General features: G+C 34.3%; 1 protein-coding gene across 1 annotated transcript in view; it reads left to right on the forward strand.

The window, feature by feature from the left end:
• LOC122022499 (protein TSS-like) overlaps nucleotides 1-18468 on the forward strand; it is a 43274-nt gene extending 24806 nt beyond the window's left edge. Inside the window, exons 13-26 of the mRNA XM_042580521.1 lie at nucleotides 1428-1490; nucleotides 1594-1695; nucleotides 1901-2218; nucleotides 2291-2383; nucleotides 2462-2563; nucleotides 2665-2769; nucleotides 4802-4935; nucleotides 9073-9256; nucleotides 11681-11812; nucleotides 11925-12037; nucleotides 12786-12876; nucleotides 13755-16247; nucleotides 17854-17960; nucleotides 18091-18468. Coding sequence (XP_042436455.1) covers nucleotides 1428-1490; nucleotides 1594-1695; nucleotides 1901-2218; nucleotides 2291-2383; nucleotides 2462-2563; nucleotides 2665-2769; nucleotides 4802-4935; nucleotides 9073-9256; nucleotides 11681-11812; nucleotides 11925-12037; nucleotides 12786-12876; nucleotides 13755-16028 — 3711 coding nt within the window. The 3' untranslated portion in view covers nucleotides 16029-16247; nucleotides 17854-17960; nucleotides 18091-18468. The remainder of the gene's footprint in view (nucleotides 1-1427; nucleotides 1491-1593; nucleotides 1696-1900; nucleotides 2219-2290; nucleotides 2384-2461; nucleotides 2564-2664; nucleotides 2770-4801; nucleotides 4936-9072; nucleotides 9257-11680; nucleotides 11813-11924; nucleotides 12038-12785; nucleotides 12877-13754; nucleotides 16248-17853; nucleotides 17961-18090) is intronic.
• The last annotated feature ends 6002 nt before the right edge of the window (nucleotides 18469-24470 follow it).

The following is a 24470-nucleotide window of genomic DNA, read 5'->3' on the forward strand; positions in this document are numbered from 1 at the left end:
TCCATTACATTTCCGTTTGGATTCTCATGCAGAATTTAAGTGAAAATAATCTGAACTGGAAGTTTGGCACGCACACAATTCAAAATCTTATTCATTTATCAATGATAACCTTGATTTTTTATTCCTTTAATCAAAATATTCGAGATCAGAAATACTTCTGGAATCAATTCTTTATCATAGCAGAATCTTTGTGGCATTGCATTTCTATACTCTTATTCTGGCTTTTGATCTTATTTTACAAGTTTGTATTTTCATATGTTCATGAGCATGGCATCACATGCCAACTCTGATTATTCTATTATAGGAGCATGGGTATGAATAAAGTATCTGTATTTAGATTTTATCTGATCATACACGAATGAATTGTCTTTTTAATCTTAAATTTAGTTACGTCAAAGTTAAGATAAAATATTATTCAGTCAAATGCCTGCTTATTTAACAATTAAATAACAAGCCAGTTTTAGTGGTCAGAGACAATTTCTATCCTTTTAAGGTTCTGATTTTGGGTTATGACTTATCCTTTGACCAATTGGAAATTAGAGTCTTATTGGCTGTGACAAGCAACAATTTGTATGCTTATGGGCATTGTTTTTTAAACTATCTCACTACCATGTAGTAGAACTTTTGTGACTTGCTACTTGATAACTACTACTCATCCACTGAAAATTGCAAATGCGTTAACCTGAATCAGGTGGTTACTTTGAGTGGACAATTTTGATGTTTACTGTATCTAAAAAGTAAACTAATTTGAAGAACAGAGATTAAAAAAGATATCTGCGCAGGTTGAAATCTAGATTTCTGAACTAATAATATTCCAATCCCCTTATCAGCCTGAAGTCAAGACTAAAATTTACTGACACAAAAAATTTGTAGTTGTATACTATGATCAATGTATATTAGTAAACTAATCATCTAAGACAACTTTAATTTACTGGATACCAATAAGATTAGGATATTTATAACTCTGGTATTAATCTTTGTAAGGTCAGGCATTATGATAATGTTTTATTTTGTGAATTTGTTCAATCTTTCCATTTTCTTGTTCTCAATAATTTAGGATTCAAGTCCAGCTCAAAAATAATTTTCTTATTATATCTTGTGTGTTCTTCATATCACAAGAGACTAATTTTCTTTCAAATCACAAGAGATGATGTGAAGTACCAACAACAAATTCTTAGATGAATAGTTGACTTCAATGTCTTGCTTTTGTCGCTATTAGCAATTGAATATTTGGGTACACTTTGCTCCTATATTCCAAAATAAGTTTTCTAGGCAGAATGCTACAGGGATAAAAAGAAAGAAGGAAAAAAAAAAAATCCAACATCGTACCTTTTTCCATCTATAGCACACTACATAGATTTTGTTTCAATCATTTGAGAATTACCAATTTTTTGTAGTGTATAACTTACTCTTTTTTTCATCATCAGTCTCCACAGGAATTAACTGAGATGGCAATGAGATATTACAATGAAGTTGCTCTCCCCAAGTTGGTAGGTTCATATAAGATTGCTTTATTTTGCATTTGTTTCATGCTTCCATTTTCGGTGGTTTGATGACTTTAATGAGTATGGATTGCCTCTGTATCAACTAAAGGTTTCAGACTTTGGGTCACTAGAACTTTCCCCTGTTGATGGTCGCACTCTGACTGATTTCATGCATACAAGAGGACTACGAATGCATTCGCTTGGTCAAGTTGTAAGTTAGCCATTTAGCTTTAAGAGATTCAATCCATTCATTGAACATTTGCCATAGTTTAACACTGGCTGACAACCTAATGCAAGCCTTCTCCTTATTTGGGTTTGGGACTGGCCGCAGATTTCTTTAAGAGATTCCATATACCTACATTTTCATTTCACCACTAATATGGCTAAATTGTGTTTTTAATATGTTTATTGATCAGGTCAAGCTTTCAGAGAAGCTATCTCATGTTCAATCACTCTGCATTCATGAGATGATAGTAAGAGCTTTTAAGCATATTGTACGGGTTGTCATTGCTGCTGTTTATGAAACCAGAGATTTGTCTATATCACTTGCGGCAACTCTTAACTTGCTCCTTGGGGTTCCTGATGCTGGATTTTCACATCATTCTGTCCATGTGCATTCCCTGGTCTGGGCATGGCTCACACTATTCTTGAAGAAGCGATATGATTGGGAACTTACAATCTCAAATTATCAGGATATAAGAAAGTATGCCATCTTGAGGGGGATATGCCATAAGGTGGTTATCATTTTTGCCTTGGAAAAACTTGTGCATGATATTTTCCTTTGATCTTACCTTCACTCTTCTTAGGTGGGGATTGAACTGGCACCCAGAGATTTTGATATGGATTTACCTTTCCCATTTGATAAGTTGGACATCATCAGCCTTGTTCCTGTTCACAAGGTGAAACAAAAAAAATTGATTATCAGTTGAAAAGTGTTCCATGCAACGATGAGTCTTAATTTCTTTCATATCTTGCAGCAAGTTTCATGCTCGTCTGCAGATGGGCGACAATTACTGGAATCTTCAAAAACCGCCCTTGACAAGGGAAAACTTGAAGATGCAGTCAATTATGGGACAAAGGTTTTTATACACACACACACACAGACACTTTTATATATTTCCTGCTAAACAAATTCCTTTGCTTATCATTTTCTCACGCTAGCAAGTGTATTTGGATGCAGGCTCTGGAAAAACTAATTGCAGTTTGTGGCCCTTATCACCGAATGACTGCTGGAGCATACAGTCTTTTAGCTGTAGTCCTATATCATACTGGGGATTTTAATCAGGTGGATTTTCATTTTCTGTGTGCAACTTAATGCCATGTTTCATGGAATTAAGTGGCTTGTTTTTTGGTGCTTCATACTTGTGACTGTTTATTAAGAATTTTGATCTACAATCAATCTAACACTAACACTTAATGACCTAATATGTATTTTGTATGTGATCATGAGAAAATTCTTGAGTGTATTTGTGTGATTCATCTGCTTGATGAAGCAGATTACAGTGCAGTTTTTTTTGGGGAGCTATATTTCCTGATCTAAGCACATGTCTATTGTAATCCATCAAGAGATTGAATACTCACATAAAAAAATAATGCCAACTAATAGATTATGCTATTATATTGAGAAAAGCCCAAGGTATCATTCTTCCAAGAAATGCTGGACATGAATTCATATTCATCCAATGAAAATTGATTATTGATTTGGTATTGCCAATAAATGTTCTATTCAATCACAAAAACACATGTGTCTGGTGCTAAAGATGGTCTTCATAGCTGTTTTTGTGTTTGGCATTGATACTGTTGGGTTCACAGCTAGCTCCACCCTGGTCAATAGCATAATTTGTACTCATTCTTAGTCCCATAAGGTTAACTGCACTTCACTTTGTGATGCACAAGTTCCAGGAGGCTCTCTACAAAGTGCCTTGGCATTTTCGGTTAGATTGGACTTCCATCTCAAGCCCTAACATTGGTATGAATGCCACCTACACAATTGACCTATGGCATGTGGATCGAGTGATTAGGTTATTGCTCCGGTCCACTTGAGGGCTGGTTGAGAGTGCAAGAGTTTTCACCTCTCTTTTCCATCTGAGAGAGCAGGATTTGCACTTGGTAATTATTGAAATCAACTTGGGCATGGCCAAAATACCAGTAGGTTACCCACCTAAGTGCCTTGGAATAGGTTGGATTGGGTTTCCCTCCTGGGCGTTAACACTTACTATTGTCTACACGCAACATAGAAGGCACAAGGGTATTATGAATGAAAAAAAAGTTTAGATAGATCATTATTCAATTTCAACATAGCATTTATATGAGTAGGACTCATTTTGTATTTTCTTTGAAGTATGCCAAATTCTAAGTAGAGAACTCAGCTGTTTCACCAGCTTTCTCAAAGTTGGCATTGGGAGCATTTAAGCACTCTCCGACTGCATAACCATATAGACTGAAGGCCGTCATCATTATCTAAGGTAGCTTATATATGGTTCAAAATTCAAATGTGGAAAGGCACTCTATAAACAACTCTGTTGATTATGTTGTCTAGTTGAGCCAATATACATGCTCTTATGTGGTTGAGTCAATCAAGTTAATCGAGTCAAATACAAGGAAATGAATTCTGATTTAATCAAACTGGCCTTTAGTACTAATGTTATGAGAAATAATGAGGAACAAGGTTTGTGATGATGAGAAATTTAATGATTATTTTGTTCAGTGTAATGATAATATTTTGTTAGATATATTCTTTCTTATTCATAATCTTTAATTGTGAAATTTTTTATTCTCAAATTGGTTTCATTATGCAACTATGTTTTACTAAAGCATTAGACGGGTTATATGCATTTTCTTATCTTAAGGCAGATAGAAAATTTTCTCCTATATGGATCAGCAAGTTGATTGATATGTTTTGTGATAGATCTGAACTTTCTTTTACAATGATTACTTTGAATAATTCCATATGTTAAATGGTAAAGGTAAAATTATCTTTTAGTTAGATTATGTAAAACTTAAATATTTCATTTATTAATTACAATTAAATATATGTAAATATTGACCACAAATGCAAGATCATAGGACATATGTGATATAGAGTGGTTCAATTGCACATTGATTGGGTACGAATTTACATATCTTGATCAAGAGACAACACAATGTTCAATCAACTTTTTGCTGCTTCAAAAATGAATATTATGGCTTTGTTTTTTGCCCATCACTGTTATGAATTTTTTTTTATCACTAATATGTACATGGTGATCATTGATGCCTCCATTTTGAGACTTTACAACTTGTTCTCTTGGAGGCAACTGAGTTTTTGCAACATTTAGGCTACAACATATCAGCAGAAGGCATTGGATATAAATGAGAGGGATCTTGGATTGGATCATCCAGACACAATGAAGAGCTATGGTGATCTAGCTGTATTTTATTACCGACTTCAACACACTGAATTGGCACTAAAGTAAGTTTAAGTTATATCGGTTTCATACTTTATGGATTATTGCTGTCTCTCTGTATCTATGGTAGACATCTGTATGGCTTCTTAAACTACAATAGGTGTTTTAACCATTGTTATCTTATCTAGTGACACATCATATCTGTGTTGTCTATCAGAATTGAGTAAATACTTCTTAATCTCAGTTCAGCTTCAGAACAAAGGGAGACAAAAATTTCGGTCTTATTCGTTGAAACTTTCGAACAAGGTTATCTTCATGAAATGATACACAAGTACAACATTAGTCAGTAAACTATGATAATGCATTGGTAAAATTTTGTTGACATTGGCACTGCCAGGAAGAACTCTTTCTTTTCTTTATGTTGGAAAGAAGCACACTAGCAAGTACAATATTGAAGAGTATATTACAAACTATTGAATGTAAGATTTCTACTATGGCAAAAAAATGATTTATGATACAAAAGTTCCTTGATTTGGGCAGTGATTATATCTATAGAGTAAAAAAAATTGATATTGGCATATATTACCTTAAAGAACCTAGAAGAATGAAGATCCACAGAATTTGGACACGTGTCATATTGTTAAACAACCAAGAGGAAACTGCATCTTTACTACAATGACGGGCGTTGTTATAAAAATTAAACAAATTAAACCATTTGATCAAACTTGATGAATTCCGGGTCATTAGTTTAGTGGTCAAACTAGTGGATCAACCAGTCAATTCATTGTCAACCCGGACATTGATCTGACGGAGTCCATTAGTTAAACTGATCTAGATCCATTGTCTAACTGTAAATTTCAACAAAAATAATATATTCTTTTACTCCATTAAAAGTTGGTGACAATTGAAAATAAATCTTCAACCATGTCTAAATAAACAATCAAACTATTTCATAGCAAAAATAAATGTATAACTTGTATTCAAACTACAAACGACACATGATGACCTAGTAAAATAAATTAAATTACAACAAAAAATCATGAGATATTAAATTATTAATTACAGCAGAAACTCATATAAAAATTAATCGAACTAGATAACTCCAAAAGAATCATAAATAAACATAAACAATATATGTTTGAGTTATAAATTATTCAATGTCATACGTACCCTTTGTATTTTAGTTATAAAAGGGTTTTTTTTTTGTCATTTTTAGACCAATGACCAAACAGGTCAGATTTTTTAAGATTTTTTTTCAAACAATCAGCCATCGAACCAGTTTTTGGCTGGTTTTTCATAACTCTAATCTGTGAATGGAACCCATTCGAGAGTAGGTTTTGATTTCTTCTAGTCGAAGTGCTAGTTTGGTCTTGTTATAATAGCTATGTAGAGGGCGAAGTGTTTGCCTTGAATGCTCAAGTCTATGTTTTGGTACATTATTTAAAACTTCAAGTGTGTTAAAGGGTTCATCGAACATGTTGATATCATAGATTCTTTTATCGATTTTGGCATACATAAAAGAAAATTGGATGTAATAAGAATTTTACCTTGTTCCTTGACAAAGCAAATGAGTTTTTATCTAAATCAAATGACAAGTTACTATGAAGTTTAACAATTATAATGGAGAGATGAAGCTTAGAAGTACTTGGGGCTTGCTTACTACAATGGAGGAGAAAGGCAAGAAGAGGAAAATATAGATTTTGATAATTTTCTCCTTTGTTTACTTAGATAAAAAAATTTGGGGAAGGGAGCTCCTCCACCCTTTGTGAATCAATTTTTGAGCCAAATGATGTCCCCCTAAACTTGGGCGGACGTGGACTCCTTTTTGTAGAATTGTGAGGAAATTCCCTCTTTGCTCTCCATCTCTAGGAGATGTGAGCTTGGATGGGGATGGGACATGAGCTCGGATGTGGGTTGTCATTGAGGGCTCAAGATTTATTGATACCTAGGGGCGTTATCTGGGGAGTTGACGAGGTATTGGAGGTTATTAACAAGTGGCTTGGGTGTTATTGCTGTTGCTTGACCTAGGTGTGGATGGCAAGCCAAAGGTTGACAGTGGTTCAAGAGTAATCGATGATGGCTTAGATTCCAATAGGGAAGCTCGAGGTATGAACAATTGGTGAGGATATTTTCATCAATTTCAAACATCATTGATGGATTTCTTTACCTTCACTACCCTCCTCACCTCTTCTCTCCCATCCTATCCTATCCCTTTACTCAGGTAAACACAGTTTTATTCTCCCATGATCATAAAATTGGATGTCATAGGCCTGTTGTCTGCCATGGTTGTCAGAATGCTTGAAGTTTGTCACTATGACCTGGCTTGAATTCTTATCAGTACTCTGCCATTCTGTTTTTTGATGATGAATGATGCTTTATGCATCCTGACAAAGTTGTAATTTTTTTTACTGAAAGAATCTAGAAGTTCATATTCGAGGTTCCAAGTACCAAGGTTTAAAATCTCGATCTGCGCTGAGATTTCGGTTCCAAACCGGAACGATATGGTTTCGGTATCATACTGGACTAATACAATTTCGGTATATTTTTATTTATATATAGTAATTATTAGATTAATATATTTATGATGTATAATTTAAAAATAAGTTGTATATTGATTTTATATAAGTTCTCCATTATTAAACAACTTAATATTGTTAAAAAAATAATTAAATATAGTTTTCTTTAAAGAAAATTAATCTATTAATAACTCAAATTAAAATTGATACATCATAATATGTTACCTTACTAATATAAAAGGAGTAATTGAATCAGATGAAGTATTAGTTCTCCAGATTAAATAATCATAATTATATAAATTAATATAAAGATGCTATTTTATATATAATAATTATATAAATTAACTATTTATCCATTTAATTAATTATTAATTTAAATAATATATATTTAAAATGTTAAAAAAATATCAAAATATCAATTAAACATTAAGACAGTAAAAAATAAATAAAATAATAAAACATTATCAAAATATAAATTTGATTTATTAGTTTTTTAGAATTTTAGAATTTTTTTGAAGGGGAGCCCTGGCGCAACATTAAAGTTGTTGTTTTGTGACCAAAAAGGTCTCGGGTTCGAATCCGGGAAACAACTTCTTGCAAAAAACAGGGTAAGGCTCCGTACAATGGATCATTCCTCGAGACCCCGCATAGCGGGAGCTTCGTGCATCGGGCTACTTTTTTTTTGAATTTTTATTTTTTTAGATTTTTTAAATAAAATTTAAAAGTAATTTTTTAGATTATTAATTAATAAAATTATTAATTTTTTAAAATTTAAATATATTTTTTGTATATTTTATTGGGATAATTTAATAGTGTTTATGAAAGTCTCTTCGAAAGATCACACTTAAGTTGGGAATTGCTTTAGTTAATTAAATTCTTCGGCGAACAGGAGCATCGTGCTCGCGGGACGCCCTTCGGTAGTATTGTGTGTTGCAGGAAACTGCGGGCAGCGCCGGAGGCGTCCTGTGACACCTCCGGCGCCGCCAGAAGTGTCTTGGCTATGTCGGAGGTGTCCTGTGACACCTTCAGGATGCCTCCGACCCACCTTCATGTGCGGAACGCGCATATGTCACAACGAAATTGTCTCGCGTACAGTGCGGGTTTCGCTCTACCGTTGGAACGGTAAAAATTGTCCATGCCGTCCGGCACGGAACGATATTTCTATGACTGATTCCAACATTATTTTATCTGAATATATTTCCTTTATTAATGGACATAGTAGATAAATGAATAACCACCTTTTAGTTATCTCAATGTCAATGCAAGCATTAAGATGATGAACGAAAAGATGGTTGTTTTTTAAGATACTTTATTATATCTTATGCTAGCTACTAGCAGTAGATTTCAATGCTTACAATGTTACAATATACTACTCACAATTTGTGTACTGAAAGAACTTAGAAGTTAATATGAGGTTCCAACATTAGATATGTTTTTGATGCTTTTTACTGTTTGTATTTATTTCCTTTATTAATAACATAATAGCTAAATGAATAACCACCTTTTAGTTAGCTCCACATAGATGCAAACACTAAGATTGATGCGCAAAAAAGTCAGCGGTTTTTAAGATACTCAGTTATAACTTATACTAGCTAGTAAATTTCAATAGGTTTAGAATGTACAGTGACCATGCTTCCAGTACATGTTGCTTACCACCTTCTATACATAATTTTGTTTAATGTTCAGGTATGTGAAGCGCGCATTGTATCTTTTGCATCTTACTTGTGGACCATCTCATCCAAACACAGCTGCTACATATATTAATGTGGCTATGATGGAGGAAGGCCTAGGAAATGTGCATGTGGCACTTAGATATCTTCATAAAGCTTTGAAATGTAATCAGAAGTTACTTGGTCCTGACCACATTCAGGTTTGTTTTTGTTTTTCATTTGTCTCTTTTTTCTCGTAATTTTTAAATATTTTGTCTGCAGTTATGGTTTTAAAATGGATGCAATAAATCCCACAAATAATTAGTAAATATTTCCAACTGGCATGACTTGCACAATCTACTATTCATCTGGTATTGATAAAGTCAATACGGTTCATAGGTTCAGGTTAGGCTGCTTTTCTTGCATTTAATTTTACTCCATATTCCAGTGCCTAGCGATGATTCTATTCTCCGCCAAGACTAGAAGGGTAGTTTCATCTCAAGACACAAAATTCTCTTCTCTCCATGATGCTTCACGAAGAATGGAAACTATATGGAATTGAAGCATTTACCTAAATAGGGTCCCCTGGTAATGGAGAAATGCTGAAAGAGGACCCTATGTTCCAAAAATGTCAAAATAGAGCCCCTCTCATATCTTTGGACTAAAATACTCTTCTGATTTTGAAACTGACTTTTTTTGAATCCGACTGTTTGGGCAAAACAACTTGATTGATTGAAAAAAGTTCGATATGCTTTTTTAAAATAGGAAGCATATGTCTATTTGATTTTAAAAGTTTTTTTATAAAAAAATAATTAAATATATATGAATTTCAATCAAAAAAAAGTTGTTTGGGCAAAATAGCTTGATTAATTGAAATAAACTAAATCAATTTATTTTTTTGTCTTTAAAAATAAATGACTGTCAATACACACACACATATTTGCCTTATTATTATTTTTTTAAAATTAGAATTATTTAGAAAAAAATGGAGAGGGACTAAAATAATTTATTTTAAAAAAAATTGTCTAAGTTTTTAGGTAAATATTCTGGAAATCAAGAATGGCCAAAATGAATCAATTTTTATTTCATCACGTTGTTGGTTGAAACTAGGGGCGGAACTAAAAAAAAATCGGAGGGGGGGGGGTTGAATTGCATGGATTTTTTTTCCGGATAAATAAATATATTTAATAATTAAAATTTTACATCAACAACTGTAAAAATGATAAAATACATGAAAAAAATATAATTATATGGGTCTGGGTCATTTGGTTGGAGGGACTCGCGACTTAGTAAATGGAGGAGGGGGGTTCGTTTGTTTGACTTGGGCCACTTGACCCGCTTTGGTTTTCCGTTTGATTATTTTTTTTAATCCTTTAGTGGAACGACGTCGTTCCACTAGAGGATTTCTTTTCTTTTTATTTGTAATTTTGTTTATGTAAAACGACACCATTTTTATCAAAACGACGCCATTTTACTAAAACAAAAAAAAAAGAGAGGTTGAGTTGTGTGATGCAACCTTCTTCTCCGACAACCTTGCTGCCAATGAGTTATGCGGCCCGTGCCACACTGGGCTAAACACGAGCCGTTGGCGTCTGTGGGGGACTACAAAAGCATCCCCCCACATGACTACTGGAGGCATCCAGGTTGGGGGAGGCTAAAGCCTCCCTCAGCCTCCCCTGTGCGTTCGCCCTTGGTTGAAACAACTAAATTAGTTGAAATTGGAAAGTTTCTTTTTTGAAAAAGGATAAATATCAATTCAATTTATTTTTTAAAGTTGAATGTCAATTAAATCAAAATAGGTATTATTATTTTTTAAAATTTAATTATTTCAGTTAGTTAATCAGTCAGGTATTTTCGCAGAACAACTTCATTAATTGAAATTAATTTATTTTTACAAATTTAAAATAGGTTTATTTATATAATTAAATGGGTATTTTCCTTTCTAATTTTGTATATTTTTAGTCATTCAAGCTATCTGATCGAAATTGATGAATTTTATAATTTAAAATTATTGAAAAATAAATTTTACTTATAAAATTAAATAGACATTTATTTTGTTTTTGGATTATTTTTCCTGTCACTCGAGCTATTTACTTGGTTCAAAGAAATCAAGACATTACTAAAGTAGAGGGTATTTTGGTTTAATGAAATGATCGGCCTTATTTATGCATTTTATAATATAGGGACTTGTTTAGGCATTCCCCATTACAGGGGCCCTATTTGGGTGATTGCTCATCTGCGCGATAGTGGCTGAAAATAAAAGTATTAGGCAAAATTGGCTGGGCAAGACAAGATGTAAAATCCTATGCCATTCTTGTAACCTTGTCCAGCTTCACCTTGGTCGCTGTTTCTACTTGTCCATCTGATCCTTATCCTGAAATGTGGATGGTGTGAAGCATGATTGCTTCAATTGGACAAGTTGGTGGGGTCTCCATTTTAATAGTGTTTTTGCATTATGTACCAGTACTATGAAGGCCTTTCAAAAGAACTGCAAGCGACCAAATTCACTTTCCAGTTCATATCTTTGAACAGAAGTTAGATTTGGTTGATCATAACTGCTATCTTTCTCCTAAAGTCTCTTTATTAATTTAAATGCTATGATCATTGCTCACTATTACAAATTTTGCTTTTACAACATTTATCAGACCGCATCAAGTTACCATGCTATAGCTATTGCACTGTCCTTAATGGAAGCATATCCTTTAAGTGTTCAACATGAGCAAACAACACTGCAAATACTTAGAGCAAAGCTTGGTCCAGATGATTTGCGCACTCAGGTAATTTATGTGTCTATATGTGGTGATACCTTGTACAGATTATTTCTTTTCCCTTTTTAAATCTTTTACGGCATGAATCTCTTGTCTGTGAAACTGTCATTTGATTTTGTAGGATGCTGCTGCCTGGCTTGAGTACTTTGAGTCAAAGGCTATTGAGCAGCAAGAAGCTGCTCGGAGTGGTACGCGGAAGCTGGATGCATCTATTGCCAGCAAAGGTCACCTAAGGTACAATTGAAATAATTATTCCAACATAGTCTTGCAGTCATTGAGCATGAACATTCTCAGATATGAATGCACTGCCAATGAAAGTGCTTTGTAGTATAGCATATGCTTATCTTGAATTAGTATTTAAGCATTTATCACTTGAGATGCATTTGTTTTTTTTAATCAAAATAGCACACTGCGTTTTATCTTATTCCTTTTATGCAAAAATTAGTTATTTTTCAGAAATTGCATAATTTCTTAAAAGGTCTAAGACAGCTTGAAACTTAACAAAAATTCTGTCGACTACATTCAATTTCAATATTCATGTGATCGATAAAATGGTTAGTTTTGCATTTGAAGGAAAGACAAATTAGTGGATTAATGAAAACATTTAATTTGTCAGATTCAACTAAAAATTAAACCAAGGTAAACTATTTCAGTATTGATATCTTGTAACTCCTAGCTAATATATAAATTATTTGGTGAATTTGATTATTTGAAGCTGTTTGTACATTTGTTAAACTATATATAATTCTTTTGAGAAACCATCTAATTCTGTAGAAGAGGAATTAAGTAGCAAAGTGGTTTTTTTTTTTGATCAAAGAACCAAGCAGGGAATGACCCAATCATGTTTCAGATAAAATAGAGGTTGCCCCTGAGATAAATACATTGTTTTTAATCCAACAAATATGCAACAAAGAATGTCTTTGATTGTTTCTCCCCCAAGAAAATATGATGAAGTCATCACTAGTATCTATTCTTCTTGCAGCGTGTCTGATCTTCTTGATTATATTGACCCCAGTCAAGATGATAAAGCAAAGGAGGCTGAGTTACTGAAAAGAAAAAATCTGGGATGGAAGGTCTGTTGACAAGTCATCTTGTTCTCATTCGTCAATAAAGAACAGTCATTATGATAATGCTTAGTCACCTGCATGAGTTTAAATGATGCTTGCTAAAACTATGTTGGCTTCATGTAATACTGGTTTCAATATGTTGATGTTTGTTTGGTGTTCACATTCATCTATCTATTGATTACTTGGGCATACACATCCTTCACCTTGCCTGCCCTGCTTTTGAGCATAAAATCAAGAAGATGTGCATGTTGCATAGTACCATGGTGCTTTAGAACATTTAATGTTAAACCCTAAACCCTATAATTAGCTCTTAACACTTTGATATTCCTGTGTCTGAATAGCAAAGGTCCCTTGTGTTGTACTTATATGCTTATGTTGATTTTTCCAAACATAATTCTTGAGAAATCTTATATTTAGCCACTCTTGATTTTTCTTAATGTTCAACGGTTGTGTCCTACAAAATTCCAGTTTATGGGTGTTCTTAGATTTATAAGGTATTGTAATTATATCATTCATTTTGGTCAGATAATTATTTTATTTTTTGTACTCCAGAATACCCTCAAACCTTTGTAAAATTATTGGTTAAATTTTCACTGAAAGTCACCTTGGAATCCTAAAAAAAATGAGTGCTCTTAGAATAAGGTATCATAAATATATCATTCATTTTAGTCAGATCCTTACTTTTAGTTCTTTATTCCAGAATATCTTCAAACTTTGGTTAAATTTGTTGAACAAGTACTGTTTGATGGGCATTGTCAATTTTTTTATGGTAAAAGATCAATTTACCCTGGATTTATATTTCCTGAAATTTAAGAGCTAAAAGATATTTAGCTCATTTATAATTTGTTTCAGAGTCCTAGCAACTCAATTTTCTACCTACTCAGGTCAAAGTGCTATCTCCTCAAAACTTGAATGTTGCTGATTCATCATCCAAACAAGAAAACCAAAATCTTGCAGATAAACTGGTGAAAGATGGCACTGACATTCCTGACAATGAAATAACTGATACAGGCCATGAACAAGCTGTTATTGAAAAACATTTAGCAATATCTCAACAGTCTAAATGTGAAGAAGTTAGCAGAAAACATTTAGCAGGTTCTCAACAATTTGCGGAGAGAGAAGAGCAGAATCTCAATTCATTTAGTGAAGGTTTCAGGGAGGCAAATACAGAGGTAGAAAATGGTTGGCAATCTGTTCAAAGACCAAGGTCCACTGGAGGTTCATTCCAGCGAATAAAAATCAAGCATCAGTATACAAATATTAAGAGGTCCTACAATCACCAAATGGATAGTGTTCCTAACGAGATGGTGCAATCAAGGAAACAATCCTCTTATTTGAGAAAAGGGTATTACTTGCTAAGAAAAAGAACCGTGGTTCCTGGAAACGTCAATGGGGATGTTAACATGAAAGTTCAGTCAGCGGGAACCAAATTTAGTCGGAAGGTATACAGAGCTGTTTCTTACAGGGTCAAGCCATTGCCTTCATCCACCAATCAGGAGAACTCAAGTAAACCTAGGAGTGCTTCTGAAAAAATGGCAGATGATAACCAGGAAAATAGTATCCCTGAGCCTCACAATCAGTTCCTTCTTGGGCTGTGTAACTCTCCATCATACAAAGATGTAGCATTGGCACCTCCAGGAACCGTTGCCAAGATTCAGAGTCAGAAATCTCTGGATGATATGTTATCAACACAAGAGAGTTTTGTTGGTAGCACTATATCAGAAGTTAAGGACTCAGTTTCATTTGTGGGACATGAAAATTCTTACAAACTACCTGAGATATCTGGCATAATCCAAGAGGACTTGGTTAAGGAAGAGGTTCTAGACTCAGTTAGAAAAGATGAAGTTGAGAAGGAAGAAGGAAGAAAGAAAAATTGTGATATGGATAGTCCTCTAGAACCTTTGTCTTCTGGATTAGAGGTGGCATCTAGTGGAAGATTGCCAATAAATAATAACATTGAGAGTACTGTACTTGATCATGAAATTCAAGAAGTTCAAGGAAATGCCAATTGCAGTCCTAATTCACCTAGAAATGCATCTGTGGAAACATTAGAGTGCCTTATCATTGCTGAAAGTGAAGGAAATAATGAGGAAGCCTCGTGTAGCATTGCTCAAATCACTTCAGACTCTAATGCCCAGCAAGCTCTCAAGAATGTTGACAATGACACCTCTGAGAAAGTTTGTACCGCTGATTCAGTAGTCCAATCACCGATTAGCATCAATGATGGAAGAGAAATACCCTCCAAAAAGCTGTCTGCCTTTGCTATGCCATTTAATCCATCTCCTGCCCCTGGTCCCCTTCCTGTAAGTATTGGTCTTCCTCCTAGTGGTACTATTCCTGCAGTTACCCCATGGCCTTTGAGTACTAGCCTTCATGCTACACAGGCAGTCATGATCTCACCGAGGTCTCCCATATGCAGCTCATCTCATCTTCCTTATCCTTCTCCTAGACCTCTTAACATCCTTCATACTTTCCCACTAATGTATCCACGATACACCCAACCTCCAGTCGTTCCCAATTCCACTTTTGGTATGAATAGCAACATGTTCCATGGAGATTGTTATCCATGGCAGTGCAACGTTGGTCAAAATGCACCTGAGTTTGTACCAGGATCTGTATGGTCTGGAAGCCATCCAGTGGATATTTGTTTGCCACCTGTTCTGAATCCTATTGCCGAACCCATATTGGCACCAGTGATAACATCTGATATAGGCACCGGAGTTGGCACAGGTAGTCAGTCAGACCACAATAATGAAGAAGAAAAAAGAACTGCAGGGAATGATGAAATTATCGAAGTAGTAGAGGCTAGCAAACCATTGGAAGTAAGCTGGTTAGAGAAACATGAATTGGAAGAATCACAGGTAAGTAATACAATTACTGGTCAACTGAATTCTGGAACAGATCTAAGAGAAGACACACAGCATGATGCCTCAACGCATGCCAATGGAAGTAATAGAAATAATGAGAACCAGGGGAGGTTTAGCTTATACATCAAAGGTCGACGCCGACGTAGACATACATTAAGACTTCCTATAAGTTTGTTCAATAGACCTTATGAATCACAGTCATTCAAAGTTATTTGTAGCAGAGTGGTAAGAGTAAGTGACACGGCACAACCAGAAATCATGTCTTCCAGCAAGAATGTTAATGCCGGTTAGTCACACAAGAAAGAAAAGCCACCATGATTTCAGTTGCCAAGTGGTTGAAAAGGATTTCTTATTCTTCAATCCACAACAACTTGAGATTATTTTACTATGTGATCTGATAGTTTTATTGGAGTTCTTCTGGCACTGCCTTTAAATAAAAAAGATGAACCAAATTTTGGTAGATGAGATGTTGGGATAAGAAGGGATGTATGATCTCATTGTCTGAGGCAGGTAATTATCTGTTAATGATGTTGCTTATCTTCATAATTGTCAAAACAGTTATAATGAGCTTTTGTTCCATTGTATTTACGTTAACAACAAGCAAAACATCTCTTTGATATTTAGAAACCAATGGTGATTACACTAGTTTACTATTCTATTCGGCACAAGACTGACCAAGGTTCAGAAATTTAGATTTTTTCTTAACTAGGAATAGCCTGCTAGTTCTTTCAGGAGCTGCATAAACCTACGTGCTATATGTTGTAAGTTGTCCAAATTTCAGTCAACTTGGCAATTTGTTAAAAGCATCTGTACACAATTGTTTGAACTGTAATCAGTGAATACTATTTCACTATCAAGGGCAAACTTTAGTTGGCCAATCATATAAAGACACTTTCACCTTATTTTACTGAATGAGATCACCACAAATTTATGGCTTGCCTCATGGTTCAGAAGCCTCTTGTTCTTTCTTGACTCGTGGTTAATATTAATAATCATCTGGCTGTCTGACATGTTGGACCAGTTTACAAGCTTGCCTAGTGGAAATGCCAACTTAAAATTATCATATTGTTTTCTAATTCTGGTTATTTGTTTTACTTTGATTTTCTGGTTGAAAGATACTAACTCTAATTTTGTTCTTGTAATATCCAAGTCAAATTTCTGTGAACTTAATATCAAAATTATAGTCATGTCCATTGATTAATATACATTCTCAATATCCAATAATGGTATGTGTAAAAATGCTGTGCCATTAAACTTAAGTCAACTATGTTTGAACCTTTTCTTTTACAAGTATTGACATTCAATGAAGTAGTGTTTATACCTGGTTGTCTTCTAGTGTTGGCTATAGGAACTTGACTTCAATTTCAATTTTTGAACATAAGAAATCTTTTCTTGTCATACTTTCAATGTGCTTGGTGTTTCACGGTGCTAAGGTAGTTCTTCATCTTAGTCACCCGTAGATTATGACACTGCAAAACTGTAAGATTTTAGTGCTAAGTTATTAAAAATGTAATGCTGATTTAAAAAAAAACGTTTTATTATTTGATTTTTGGTAAGATTCTGCTTCCCTTCATGGTAGTGTTTATGTTGTTATAGTGGGAACCGAAGGCAAAGGCTTACCTAAAAAAATATTAAACAAAAGGAGAATCACATTTTCAGATAAGGTGGTGGGATAGCTGAGCAATGGGATGGGAAATTATGTACATTAGATGGTAAAGTGCAATGGTCAGGGAGCTAATTAAACGAAAGAGAGAACATCCTAATCAACCACAATGGGAATTTTGAAACTCTGGTCTGAATGATCTGGCAGTTCAAGTCCACCTAAGAAAAATTTGCTCTGAGTGCCCTTATTCGTTCATGTTCTAACTCCTAGGGTCCTTATTAACCAGTGTAAACACCATGGGATATGCTTGTTTGGTTTTCTGTAAGGCTAGAATTCTAGTTAGTAGCTTTCCAAGTGAACTAACTCCAACATTTACTTGCGTAGTTATACTCTTTTGCTAGTTTTTTGGAGCTTTTTCTTTGATTGTTTGGCACAGAAGAACATTTAGAGTATTTTGGAAATTATAATTTGAACACAAATTGACCCAAAGTTTTATCTACATGAAATCTACAGGGGATGCGGAAATTTTCATCATGCACCGGCGACGAAGTCAAACAAGACAACGATGAAATACAGCAAGTAATACTTGTGTTTCCATCCGTGTACTACTCCCATCGAAGGTCTACTGTTTATTGTTTGGTAGAACTTCAGAAAAAATAAATTATTTTGCCGGAACTTGTTTATGTTTCAATTTCATTAGTCAATGTACTAATAAATGCTTTGTTTGATTGAATATTATTAATGATACAGGCTTTTGCTGTTGAGGGACAAGACTCAGGTAGTTGATCTTAAATAGTCGGGGTCGGGGATAGGAACTTTTGATGAACCAAGTAAACAACTAAAAGAATAAAACCTTATCCACAGATTAACAACTCGCTACTCCTTCCGTTATCATCATGATCAGCAGTTTCTTAAACACCGCCCATCTTTTATTAGTATCATAATTTCACGCACTGTAGTTTGGAGAAGCATTCCATCATTGAATAATAGAGTGAAACAATCGCACCTGATATGCATTTCTTTCAGGCATATTGTATCAATGCTCATGTTATGATGATGATATGTCACTCACCTTGTACACAATGTTGGTTGTGCAGTTATCTCACCCTAGGCTCAGACTTGACGTTACCGTTAATCATTGGTTGTGCAGTTATCTCTCTTTGCATTTTTTTTTTATAATCTAGTATCTAAGAGCATCTCCAATGTAGCTTTTTTAACAGGTTTATAGAGTTGAAAAAGTTTAACAAAAAAGTTCTAATGAATAGAGACATAAGCTTTGAGGTTTTTATTTTAAGAGCAGGTTTGATATTTCAAACCTATTTTTTTCTCTTGAAGATGGAGCCATTAATCATTGAAAAATTAATATTGCATGTTTGATTTTTTTAAAACCATTAAATATTTTATTTAATAGTTAAATTATACACTTTTCTTTTGAAAATAAATATATTTGATAAGTTAAAAAAAATACAAATGACTATAATTAAATTAAAATTCATAAGTTAATTAAATATTAAATAAAAATTATAAATTAAATTAAATTAAAAATCATAAGTTTATTAATTTATTAATTAAAAATTATAAATAAATTAACTTAAAGATGAGAATTAAATAAAATATTAAATAAAAATTATATAGAGATATTAAATAAAAAATAAAAATAAAGATGTATGATTTGTAATATAGGACCCACAAAAAAAGTTGTATGAAGATTTTTTGATTGTGAAGAGAATAGTAGGTTTTTCTATTTTTATATGGCATTGATGTGGCACATTGGAAATTAAAAAAAAAGCTTATGAAGAGGTTTAACTATTGGAGATGCCCTAAATCTTGTCCAACTAGTTCTGGAGATAAACAGCCGAATTTCATAGAGCGGCCACCAGACAAATTTGAAAGTGCGAGCAGCCGAATTTCATAGAGCGGCCACCAGACAAATTTGAAAGTGCGAGCGGCTTTTCATCCAGTAGTCAACGTCTCAAATTTTTTATCCCATTACATGAAAATACTCTACAGTATTTCAGATTTTTATCCCATTGTAGGAAAAATACTCTACAGTGCGGCGGTGTAGTTGAGATTCTTATTCTGGATACTCGGGAAGGCCTCTTTGTATTTTGTTTGTATGAATAACAATTGAACCATCATCATCCATTGATGAGAGACATATCTGCATGAGTTCAACTAATAAGCTTTGGTTTGGTAGGTACGTATGGTTATTCACATACACAATTATTGGCCCAGATAGTGGTCTCTTGTTCTGCCAATAAATATAGCTACATTTGGTTGAACCTTGATTTTGAAAATTGGTATTCAATAAGGGTATATGTATGATAAATTAATATCCAAAATTATTTTGAGTGATAAAGAAAATTATGGCAGCGTTGGCAGACTCTTTAAGAGAGCATTTCAAAATAAAATTAAAAATATAATAGATAGTTTGATAATAACAAAATTTTTAGAGGGTATTTCAAAAAATTCACAAAAAGATTTAGGGCATTTTGAAAATTTATTTTATTTACACTAATAAGGGAGATTGAAGAGGGTGCATTTTAAAACAAAATAAAAAATAGGGGTGTTTTGATAATATTGAAATCTTCGAGCTTCTCCAAGTGGTTATATGATATTTCGATAGATTTTTGCATTCGTATTTGATCTTGTTCTGGAACCAACATTGTACTGGATAATAGAAGTTATTTATGTTAGATTTAAATTATTCTGAATTTTCCTCTTCCATTTCTTCACATATATCCAACAGGCTCACCAACCACCTTGAGATAAGATACAAATTTCAGTGTGTTGTTATGCAGTTATTGATTGCTATTAAAAACTCAATTTACCATTGTAAGAAGAAATGAGTACCATTTCTTATCTTCGTCAAGAAATTCATTAGCATTCATCTTGTATAGTTTGATCAACGTGCTAAGCTATGATGAGTCTTTGGCTCTTTGCTATTTTCTAACAGATAATGTATGCGAAGCATGAAACAATCTTTTAGGGTGGAAGTGATTTTATCCTTTTTGCTGCAGTTGAAGCTTTTTAAATACACAATGAATCATTTTTCACATTCATAGTCCATGAAGCAATCTTTTAGGGTGGAAGAGATTTTATACTTTTTGCTGCAGTTGAAGCTTTTTAAATACACAATGAAGCATTTTTCACATTAATAGTCCATGTATGGATTGAAAATATTATCACAGGTTATGGCATTATTGGCAACAACAACAATAAGCACATTGAAACTCTGGTATTATGGGCATCAAGGCAAATGTTGTGACCTTCACAACGATCAACAGTGGCTGGTTCAGTGCAGCAGACATATATGAACCGCAAAGCTGTGTTCCTATAGTACATAGAGCTGATTAGAGGATTGATGGTTCGAAGGATCCAGTTTATTAGATGCTCTTGACAAAATCTACAAGAGATTGTGTATCCGCCAATTGTGTTTGATTCTCCAATATTATTGCAAATATTTGAAAGGCGATCAGTTCATTATCTCGTGACTTTATTCGGCTAAAGCTTAATGCGCATGCTTACAGAAAGATAGACTCCATTAAAGCATCACCAATCAAACATCATTTACAAGTGTGACAAGTTAAAAGATAGCAACCACAAGAATTCAATCATATTGTATGCATGGCAAGCTAAGCAAACTCCATTTTCTCTAATATCATAATCCATAATACTATATTCTAGACTAGGCCATTGGGCCCCACAAGGAGTCCGACCGATCACTTGCAAGATATCTTTGTTGTGCTTGCTGGTGCACACATGCAATGCATTTGTAAACCGAATTATTAGAATATGATTATACTTTGTCGGATACCGTTACTTGTCCGACAATACCGTCACCACTAGATTCCCCCCAATCCATCTCAATTACATATTTAATGACGTCATAATTAACTCATATAATTTTAAATATCATATACACATACAATAATAACCTTCTAAGCTTAATCCACGGTGAAGTTGATCCTTCTGAATCATTAAGTTTTATCCCATATTATATCATAATATATATTTAAATAAATTTTATTTTATTTATTATTGTTAATCAACTCTGATTCTTACTTTTTTAATGGATGTATTTATTATAATTTTATATTATCTAATTAAAATATTTATTAATTATCTAAATATATATTTGATCCTGTCCGAAAGTACAAGAGATAAAAAATTAAGATGTGATGTATTTATCATAATTTTATATTATCTAATTAAAATATTTATTAATTATCTAATACATATTTGATCCTTTCCGAAAGTACAAGAGATAAAAAAAGTTGAGATATGGCGCTCACGTTGATCTCCTGTGAACTCCGCGTGGACCTATAATATAGACTACGTCAGTGCCGAGCCAGAAAAGGAGTCTCCGGTATTGGCCCTCCGACGCTCAAGTCAGTCACCGGCGATGAAGCGTAAGGCGGAGCAACAAGAAGATTATAGCGCAAACAGTGAATATCGCATTCCTCCGCTGATGCGTGGACCCCATTTATATAGAGCTCCAACATCGCGCGTGCATGCTTCCCAAGGCGAGAACACTTCTCAAAGCTTTTCCTAAAAAAAAAGACTTGTCTCTGACACAGTACCTTAATGAGCCGAACATATCTCTGAAATGACAGTGAAAACTTCTGCTATACGATCTTTTAGCAGTCCATGTCCGGTGTCGGCGGTACCGACTCCCAAAAGGATGTCGATAGATATCAGAGAGAGAGTGTGCTACTAGGCCGAGCGGGCTAGCTGCTCGGCTGGAATTCCGCCGCTATGGTGCCTCGTTCGGTCGACCAGAGCCTTGCTATTCCTCCGTGTGTGTCTGCTCGACCGAAGGTCCACTAAGTCACTGTCAAGGCTTGCTACCAGGCCGAGTGGGGTAACCGCTCGACCAAAGTCGAACTCTGCCCATATCAAGCTCTGTTGTTTGACCGAGCGGGGTAGCCACTCGGCTCGACTTCTGCACATTATCTCGAGCGTTGGTTATTTGATTGCTCCCCGTGTCGAAGGCGACGACGGATCGAAGCCTTCTCCTTGGTCAGGGCATGCTTCACCCGACCGGACGATACCATCTATATATTAACCGTTTTGATTTTGACCTCCTTTGATCTCCATCATGACCACATGATAGAACCCCATTATCACTGGATCAAAATAAATAAATAAATATATAAATATACAAAGCACTGAGGTCACGAATTTGATATCTGATTGGAAAGCAAGTGGTTGTTACTTTGCATTTTTTTTTTCAATAACAAGCTAAGAAACTTTGATAATATGAAAGAAATATAATCATCCTACAAATTTTTCATTTTAATTGACTATATATATATATTAATCAAAATAATTTTATTGAAATTAAATATGCAAAAGAAATGCTATCAATGAAACAAAATATAAAACCTAGGCATCCACCTAAAAAAATACTATAAAAATAATTAAATAGTGTTTGTACATGCATCCACCACCAAGTTGAATCATCTTGCTTCCAAGTTGCTAACCAAATGTTTGATGAACAACTCTACTTCCTAATCATGTGTGATATGACATGCCATTTCATAATTGTTAATTACCCCCACTAACTAAAAACTAATGTTCCACTAATTACAAACAAACATTGGTAGTGACATTACATTAATTCTTGTTTATGGCAACTTTTTAGAAAACAAATCATGCATGTCTTGGCTCATATAATATTCTCTGTTTTTTTTCACAAAAGGAGATTTTATCTTGATTAATGTTCCCCTTCACACTTGATCAATATGTCCCTTATGTTAGAACACTTCCGGACTTAGAGAGGGGATGATTAACTTCAATCATTTTATTGATAATGATTCGTAACAGAAAATTTGAAGCAATACTAATATTCTTGATTTTACTTGATATCCATATTTTTGAGATGACTAATCTAAGAGTCTACTCTCCTCACTCATACTATGAAAACCTCATTCTAAGAGGCGGAGAAGCTTCGCACAAATAAATATGAGAAATAAAATAAGAAATATAACAATAATAAGAAAATAAATACAACAATAAATGACATTTACTCTTGATCTTTTGGTGCTGTGGACTTGAAAGTACGGTAACACTTGTCTCCAAGAAACTTTAAGAATTGACGATAAAGAGTGGAGAAGAAGAGATGCATTTAAATCTTCATGAAAGCCTTTATGTCACGCGGATTATGACCCCAATTGATTGACCTTACTCCCAATCGATTGTCATGTCAGAATCAAGCAAGTCCAGCTATCTTAAACTCACAACGACTCTTTTAATGTTCTCCTAATCAATTACCTAATTGATTAAAACGACCTCAATCGATCACCTGATCGATTCAGAAGCCTATTGTTTGCTCGCGAATTCCTCTAAATCGATTAGCTAATTGATTAAACTCCCCGCGATAAAATAACTCCACAATCGATTGACCTAATTGGCAATTAATTTAGCACCTCTCCGTACTCACGATTTAGGCTCTCAATCGATTTGACAATCAATTGGCGAAAACTTAATCGATTGCTCCAATCAATTCATGCATTTTCCTTTCTCGTGACAAACATCTCCTAATCGATTAGCTGGTCAATTAGGAAGAGCTTAATTGATTGCTCTAATCGATTAGCTCAGGGTCAATCGATTGCTCTAATCGATTGTTCAACCCTAACTTGCATGATCAAATCTAGGATTCCCTTGCCCAAATCCGGTCAATCGTGACTTGTTGAGACTTCTTCACTAAGTGTATGGTCAACCTTTGACCCACTTGGACTTTACATCTCGTGTCAACTTCTTGTTGGACTTCTGGTCACTAAGTATGGTCCTCCTTGATCCACTTGGATTTTTCTTTTGCCTAACCGTACTTAGAACTTCCCTTTGCCAACGTTTGAAAATCCTTGACCCACTTAGACTTTTGTTTGCCTAACCACAGTTAGAACTTTCCTTTGCTAATGTGTAGTCCTCCTTGCGGTTAAGACTTTCTTTTGTCAATGTGCGATCCTCCTTAACCAACTTGGACTGTTCATTGCCAACGTGTGATCCTCCTTGATCCACTTGGATTTTTGTTTGCCAACGTGTGGTCTTCTTTGACCCACTTGGACTTTCTTTTGCCTAACCTCCAGTTAGGACTTTGCCCTTGCTTAACTCTTGAGTTAGGACTT

Source organism: Zingiber officinale, chromosome 9B, assembly GCF_018446385.1.
Source record: "Zingiber officinale cultivar Zhangliang chromosome 9B, Zo_v1.1, whole genome shotgun sequence".
In the NCBI taxonomy this organism is placed as follows: domain Eukaryota; kingdom Viridiplantae; phylum Streptophyta; class Magnoliopsida; order Zingiberales; family Zingiberaceae; genus Zingiber; species Zingiber officinale.